At 39.9% G+C, this 8,394-nt stretch overlaps 1 protein-coding gene across 1 annotated transcript; it reads left to right on the top strand.

Moving 5' to 3' along the window:
- The first annotated feature begins 5,357 nt into the window (after positions 1–5,357).
- LOC307252421 (guanine nucleotide-binding protein G(I)/G(S)/G(O) subunit gamma-13-like) lies at positions 5,358–8,339 on the top strand. Its single transcript, XM_080030086.1, has 3 exons — positions 5,358–5,540; positions 7,469–7,576; positions 7,679–8,339. Exons 2-3 carry the CDS (start codon positions 7,479–7,481, stop codon positions 7,782–7,784), a joined length of 204 nt encoding a protein of 67 aa, XP_079886212.1. The 5' UTR covers positions 5,358–5,540; positions 7,469–7,478; the 3' UTR covers positions 7,785–8,339.
- Positions 8,340–8,394: the final 55 nt, after the last annotated feature.

Here is an 8,394-nt window from a genome sequence, read left to right as displayed (position 1 = left end):
CTTGTGTGTGTGAGACATCAAAAGTAGCTTATAATTCCCTAAAATCAATCCCCCTGTCTGCAGTCCTCCTGTAACCATTGAAAAGCCGTGTACTAGCCCATATAAACCCCCCTCTGTAAGCTGTAATAAATTGGCTCTGCTCCTCCCGTTTTCAGTGGTCCCCCATGTAGGCCAGACAGTGGATAAAGCACCATTCATCCCAATGAAGAGTCCACTTGTATTTTTATGCTCTTTGAAAACAAAGATATATTTGAAAGACAGATGGTTCTATGTGAATAAAAGTAAAACCTATGATGATGATAATTGTTGACATTAAATTGAGGTGATTTGATTGATCCTGTACATTTTACGGTTGAGTTCTGGATGTGTTGTGACGGCTGTCGTGCCATGGTTGGGTTTAGGTTGTGTTTCTGCTTTGACGATGCATTCCTGTACAGCTGTGATCAGAATAAATGTATAAACAAAACCGTACATGACTCTCTTTAAGGGTGATTCTTTTACATCTCATTATTACAGAAGCCTTTTGGTCAATTAAACACAATAAAAGGGCCTTCACTCAAACTGTTAATACAGAGTTAGGGCTGTAATTACCATTGCAAACAGCAGGGTCATGTCATCTGCAATATCAAGGAATTCTAAACTTTAATGAGATGAGATGAGGGGTTTTAATTCTAGCCTATGCTTGTTATTTTTTATAATGGGATTCTTTAAGGCTGACCGATATTTATTTAGACTAAATATTTACAATTTAAATGTTTTAGACCAAAAAATAATGCTTTTTATATTAAACACATAAATACATTTAGAGTCAAATTGTGTGGCCATTTGGATTCAGGGCTTGTCTCTGAATCTAGTTTATTGCCAGGTACGTTCACACATAAAAGGAAGAAAACACAGACTAGGCATAGAGAAGAAAAGCAAAGTAAAGTCAAAGAATAGGCCTTTCATAATTCTTTACAGACCCTGGCCCTATCTATCTATCTATCTATCTATCTATCTATCTATCTATCTATCTATCTATCTATCTATCTATCTATCTATCTATCTATCTATCTATCTATCTATCTATCTATCTATCTATCTATCTATCTATCTATCTATCTATGTCTAAATATGTCTATCTGTGTATGTACTTTTTGATGGTATGTACCGTACGTTCGCATCCAAAAACACCAACTCCCATGAGGCTTTGCCACAGCTGCAGCATCTGGGATTCAGATTCATCGGAGATGTTCGTTGCTGAGAAAATATCGTTTTTTTAAGTCCTAGTTGTTTGGGTGGTGTTATCCAGTGCATGTATACACTATAAGAATAGCATATGAACTGAAGATCAGACAATATTTACACTTTTTCCAAAAGGAAATTCCACCAACCTAACCCATGACCTAACCCGATATTTACCTAACCCGGAAGGGAAGGGACTTCTTGCGCACGGACGCCGGTTAAATAGCCCCGCCCCCTCCGTTGTAGTCAGTAAAGATCAGTTGTAGTCGTAGTATCGTCATGGCAGGAGATATCGACCCTCAGTGGTTTCTCCTAATTCTTCCAAAGCACGGCGGCAAAGATGTCACAGTATGTTTGAGTGAAACCCAGACGGTCGCCAGAAAGGAATCAAAAACGTGAGTATTGTTTTACTAGCACGTGGTGGACCTATTGTTTAACTTTAAGGTCTGAACAGCAACACGTGGCTTTAGTGCAACGGGCCCAATGCTACTAAACCAAACTGACCACGTGGTGTTTCCACCTCCTTAACATTACATTTTGTTTTAGTGAATGAATGTGTATGTTTTGCAATTAGAAATATCACGTTGAGCTATTAAACGCGTTGCTTACATTGTTAAGCCTCTACTTAGTTCGATTGTGAAAAAAAAAATCACATTGATCGGTTTCACCCGCTGCAAATGTATTACAAATTCTTCTCAGTGAACCCTTTAGGTTCGAATTTTGGATAATATTATTGGACTTTGATTGCATTATAAGTAGCAAAAGTCCACCTAATCATGTGCGTATCCCCAAGGCCTTAACTTATTGTGCACGAATACAATTTTGAAATAGATTATAATGTTAATGGCATTTATGTGTTTCCCACCAGGCCGCATGGAGGAGGCATGCTGCAGTCTCTGTGTGGACGATTGAGATGAAGACACTGACGATGACTTTCACTGGAAATAAGCTAATGTGAGTTAATGCATCTTAAACAGCCATTTGAATATGATGGCTTGCCTCACTATGCCACAATGTGTTTCCTGGTGACTTTTTATGATCCTATTTGAAAATAGATGAACATAAAACCCTGTTTGCATATTATCTCTTCATATGTCACTGCCAGCCACACCACATCAACGCCTCCATTTTAACTTGGCCAATGCTCCATTATTTAGAGTTTAAAGCATATGTAGCTGTCCTCGCATGTGTTTTTAAAATGTTTATCTGTTCACTTTCCCCTTTTTTACAGTTGCATCTGGTTCAGGTGCAAACAGAGAGACTGGCTGCCTGAATTCAATCTAAAAGTTGACTGGTACATGAAGTGTGAGAGATGGTGAGTTCATATTTGGGGAACATGAGAATACAATTTCAGCCTGTGATGACAGAACTAAAATATACTTTTCTGACACCTACTATGAGAGCTGACATCCAGCTCCTGATTCTGACTTTATTCTGAGGCTTAGTTCCTCAATTTTTTTTTATCTCTATTAATGCATGTCACCGTTCTCTAACATTGACCTGTCCATTGTTATCAGACCCTGAGATCAGAGTTCATTGTGACCCCGGGGTCTTGGAGTGAGAGCTGGTGAGTCCATGCATTATCCTGAAATGTATTTTATCTTTTATTAGCCTGTGATGACAGAACTAAAATATACTTTTCTGACACCTACTATGAGAGCTGAACTCCAGCTCCTGATTCTAGCTTTATTCTGAGGCTCCTTTTGTAATAAAAGGGTGTTGGTGTCTTCACCTCACATTGATTCACTAACTTTACATGTTCACTTTTAAAGGTCCTGAAGTTGGAGTTCTTCATGATCCTGTGTCCCTTCTGGTTTTGTGAGCTGGTGAGTCTATGATATTTGAATACATTTTTATTTATTTTTTGGCCTGTGAAGACAAACTAAAAATATACTTTTCTGACACCTACTATGAGAGCTGGACTCCAGCTCCTGATTCTAGCTTTATTCTGAGGCTTTATTTCTTGTATAACTATCAGTAATGCATTGTCACCTCTCTAACTTTTTTTACCTGTCCGTTTTTATCAAAGATCCCGAGATTAGAGTTCTTCATGACCATGTGGCCCCTATTGGTTTCAAACTGGTGAGTCCACGCAGTATGCTGACATTTTAAATGAATATCTTTTCAATTTGCCTGTGATGACGAAACTAAAATATACTTTTCTGACACCTACTATGAGAGCTGGACCACAGCTCCTGATTCTAGCTTTATTCTGAAGCTCCTTTTATAATTATAGTGTATTAGTGTCTTCACCTTTCACTAACTTATACCTGCTTACTTCTAATAAAGGTCCTGAAGTTGGAGTTCTTCATGATCCTGTCTGTGGCCCTTCTGGTTTTTGGAGCTGGTGAGTCTATGATATTTTAATAGTTTTCTTTTATAGTAGCCTGTGAAGACAAACTAAAAATATACTTTTCTGACACCTACTATGAGAGCTGGACCACAGCTCCTGATTCTAAATTTATTCTGAGGCTTATTTTTTTATATAACTAACTATTAATGAATTGCAATCTGTCGTCACTTTTCTGATTTTTTTTATTTTCTTTTTCCCCCCCCCATTTTTTATTTTTTTATATCAAAGGTTCTGAAGTTGGTGTTCTTCGTGACAGTGGTTTCCCTCTGGTTATAACAGCTGGTGAGTCCATGCTGTATGTTGACAGAAATTATTTGTTTGTTTTAGCCTGTGAAGACAAACTAAAAATATACTTTTCTGACACCTACTATGAGAGCTGGACCACAGCTCCTGATTCTGACTTTATTCTGAGGCTCTTGCAGTTCATGTCTGGACACACAATGCCAACAGTTTCATTGTTCATTTAAACTGAGCTATTTTATTACAGGTGAAGTCCAGACTATGCGAATGGTGGAACTGACTCCTCGTGATCCTCCTGACTGTCTTATGTTAATGGTAGGTTTGTGTATGTTGTATGCGTTTGGTGCAGCCTGTGATGACATACAAAATTACTTTTCTGACACCTCGTATGAGAGCATTCGCTCCTGATTCCAACTTTTATCTGAGGCTACAACGTATTCCGTTGTACTGTCACTGGTTATTGTTTTTAGTCTGAAGTGTGTTTGTCTCTTTCAGGTGCTTCAACACGCTATTCAGATGTCGTTGCTGACTGACAGAAGAAGCTACAACTATGAGTGCATGTAATCCCTGGGATAAGTGGATAAGAGCAACACATTGAAATAAGTCTAAAAAAAATATGAATAAATATGTTTCAACTGAACAATTTGTTTGACTTATTGTTAATAAATCACTGCAGGGGATGTGTGTAGGGTTTTAAGTTGTAGTGTGTGCACTCAACACAAAGGCTTAAGGGGATGATGTAAATGAATGGATCTAGTGTTATTATCCAGTGCTGCCTGCAACCAATGACATCCCCTTTGTCACGGGGTGTAATGGTGTTTCATATTGACGCTTATGAACCAAGTGTCAATTGGAATTTTTTGAATAAACTGTTTCCTAAATGGTCTGTTACTGGGACACCTGATGTAGTCTATGGTGCATTGTCTGATATTATTGCAGCCGATACCAACTAATATAATGAGTGACTAAATGTTTGCTTATTTTTTTGCAAGGAAAAAATTATTTTATGGTCCAGTTCACTAGCTAAACTCTTGTTTTGTAATAAACATTAGCTTTCTACAAGAGTAACACACACACAAATGGACTTGTTCCTGTCATTTTACCAAGAGGTGTTTACCAATATTGTTTGGTGTAAAATAAACATTTCAGATCTCAGGGCAATTCTAGCTGTTCAATTGGCCCCTATTCTAAATTAGGCCTATAGTTCAATTTGGGTTGAATTACAGCTTCTTATTTTTGGTCTTTAATCACATTTCTCTTACTTGTGGGGAGGGTCTCTGCGAAATCACAAACAAACCAGCACAGAGTTAGTCAAACTAACTCCTTCGTTTTCCCTTTGGAGCACGTCCTCATTTGCGTGTCCTGCCTTTGGCGCTTGTCCAGATTTTCATACAGGTGCGTGTTGTTCGTCTCTACCTCTCGTTTGACAGTCAAAACGAACGAGGAGGCGGCGGTGGGGATCCCTATCCCCGCCCATCCGGCATCTAGTCGCTTTTAAGAGAGCAGCGTAGGGGAGTGCCCTATACGCCGCGGACCGCCGACACACACACAGCCTCCTCCATCTCCTCTTTCCTCTTCCTCCTGCCTGCACTAAAGCCGGACTAATTTACCGGGGAAAACCCCGAGTCGCAGCTGTATTTGCCCCGTCTGCATCCACCATCAGCCGGCTGAACACAAAATCGACCAGCGGTCCTCTCTCCAGTACAGTAGCCTAGGCCTGACGGTAAGAGCTGCTGTTTGTGTGTGTGTGCGTGTGTGGTGGTGGTGGGGGGTTGTAGCCTACATTTCCAACCCGCCTACAATCACGATACATATCTGCGCTTTCACCGGTGTTCTGATGTTTCTATCTAGGACATTTAGAATTTCTTTCTCATTTATGTTGATCAAGCGACTTAATTTGCACTGTAAATGCAGCCTCAATGATCAGCAGCCGGAAATCTCCCTGATTGCTTAGTGATGGAGACTGTAACACATTTGGAGGATGTTATAATGAAATAATGAAGGCCATTTTTTTCTACACGGAACATCTGGCTCCAGCTGGATGGATGCTGATGGAGGAGACCGGGGCAGCCGACATTCAGCCTACACTCCACTAAGATCCATTAAAACGATAAGGAGGAGGGGAAGACAGTTTCCTATAGAGAGGGCTTAACTGATCCATGGTCGGCCTGGAGTCTCCTCCGGGCCCTCTCTCTCTCTGTGCTGTAATGTGGCCTATAGTAGGGTGGGGCTAAATATAGGCTACAATAAGTAGAAATATGAGACAACATGGGCTAAGCAGCCATCGCACTGATTTAGTTGACTATAAATACCTTGAAATATGTCTGTGACTATACCTCTAAATTTAGGACTATGTGATGGCTATGGTCAATTAAGCTTACATCAAAACAAAAAAGTGCATGTCCTCCTCTACGGATGTAGCCTACTTTGAAGTGCTTCCTTTCAGAGCAACCTACTTCTACTGGTCTCCACTACAGTATACAGTCAGGTGGTGCCAGTCAGCTGCATATTAGGCACACCCCATACACCCATCTTAAAACTACTGTGGTCTTATTCAACAGTCCTGCAATAAAAGCCTATACCTTTATGAAGGGTCATGATGTTTCAATTAAGTGTTGATTCGACTGTTTGAGGATGCCGGTCTGTGCTGTTGAACTGTATTGTGTCATTCCTGACAGGTGTTTCTATTATTTTGTCCACGGCCAAACAACAGAAACACCCCCGTATAAGGCTATATACAGCGCAAAAGCAAAACAAAGCTACATCCCCTTGACAAACACTATCTGGACATTATAACCTTCATGCTGCTGTAATTCTCAGCAGAGCACCAAATGCCTATTATATATTAATCCGACAGGGAAAATGGTCCCAAACAGAAGCTCTCTCGGCCCTATTTCTGCTTGTTAGGTTATACACCCATTTGCTAAAAAAGCTACAAGAGCTACCGAACATTTGTTTCCCAGTTGTACAGATTTATCTTCAGTAGTGGAATGTGGAAGTGGGGAATTATTTAGAGATGGACTGATAGGCCTTTTATATATTTCTTTACATGAGTTCCTATAGTGACATTTTATCAGTAGCTATCTCCAAATGTCCTATTAACCATGTCCTCTGCAGAGTATTTAGGCTCTGTTAAGTGTCAAGCATATATAGGCCTATATGTTTTTAATCAGATATTGTCATTAATCTAACGCACATCATCTAACAGAGCAGTGGTTTCCGCCAAAGTGGATCACTGAGTTTATCTGATGAGAAAAGAAAAACAAGTATTTCGGCTTTAGTTTTCACATAAAAGAACACAGTAGTAGGTCTGAAAATAAGCTTTTTCAGACCAACTGTATAACATGTTTTTTCAGTTATTTTTAAAAGGGGCTCGAAAAAACACAGTTGCACTTTTTTCTGCTCTTATCCAGTATTTCACAAGTTGGAACGTTTGCTTTTTCCCGAACCAAACAGCCCTTAAACAACAAAAGCATCATGACTCTATTTGTCTGTGGGCCTGAACTCTTCAAATCTACTCGAGCTACAACCTGTGTTTTTATGTTTTCTGTGTGTGTGTGTGTGTGTGTGTGTGTGTGTGTGTGTGTGTGTGTGTGTGTGTGTGTGTGTGTGTGTGTGTGTGTGTGTGTGTGTGTGTGTGTGTGTGTGCAGCAGTAGCATCATGGAGGAGTTAGACGTTCCACAGATGAGGAGAGAAGTAGAAAGCCTTCAGTATCAGCTGGCCATCAACAGAGAGAAATCCTCCATCACCGTTACTGAGTGAGTGTGCAACACACACACACACACACACACACACACGCTGAAGTATCAAGTATCAGATTTGTGCTGACTGGTGTGTTTTTATTTTGTTATTTTTTCTAGGCTGGTGAAGTGGATCGAGGGTTGTGTCTGTGAAGATCCATTTCTAAACCCTGAGCTGATGAGAGCCAACCCATGGGTGGAGAAGGGCAAGTGTGTGATCCTTTAATGGTCACACACTCACACACACACACACACACACACACACACACACACACACACACACACACACACACACATTCACATTTGTATGGCTATACTTGTGAAGACACTCATTGACTTAATGCATCCCTAGCCCCTTAACCTCACCTTAACTATCAAAAATAAATGCCTAAACCCAACTCTTACACTATCCTGAACCTTAAACAACCCTTGAAGGTCTGTCCTAAAGTGAGGTTTGAGTCAAAACTTTCCAAAACTGTCCCAACTCCTTAGTTCTAAAACATAAATGGTCCTCACAAACATGTCTGTACAATTACAAACACACAACAATGATCCCTGATGCATTAAAAAAAAAGAATCATGCACTCCCACCCTGAGTTACACTGCACTAACTCTCTCACACACACACACACACGCACACACACTCGCTATTATCATATCATGTTTATTTATTAATCCTGAATGCTTTTATTTATGTTAAGACTACTGTGTGTGTGAGAGTGTACAGCACTGAGTAGCTTTCTAGAAGTTTTGTTTAGATGGACTGCTGAGAGAAATGTTCAACAACATGTTTTTATTGGCTATTTACACTGTCAATCAAAAAATAAAGACTGTTT

This window comes from Ammodytes marinus (genome assembly GCF_949987685.1).
Source record: "Ammodytes marinus genome assembly, chromosome: 6".
Taxonomy (NCBI): Eukaryota; Metazoa; Chordata; class Actinopteri; order Uranoscopiformes; family Ammodytidae; genus Ammodytes; species Ammodytes marinus.
This window is presented reverse-complemented; position numbering and strand designations above follow the sequence as displayed.

What these genes read in the sequence shown, in the direction of transcription:
- LOC307252421 (XM_080030086.1), top strand. Translation starts at nt 7,479, where the DNA reads ATGGAGGAGTTAGACGTTCCACAGATGAGGAGAGAAGTAGAAAGCCTT. An exon ending in TCCTCCATCACCGTTACTGA is followed by an intron (nt 7,577 to 7,678) that starts GTGAGTGTGCAA and finishes TATTTTTTCTAG; the next exon opens with GCTGGTGAAGTGGATCGAGG.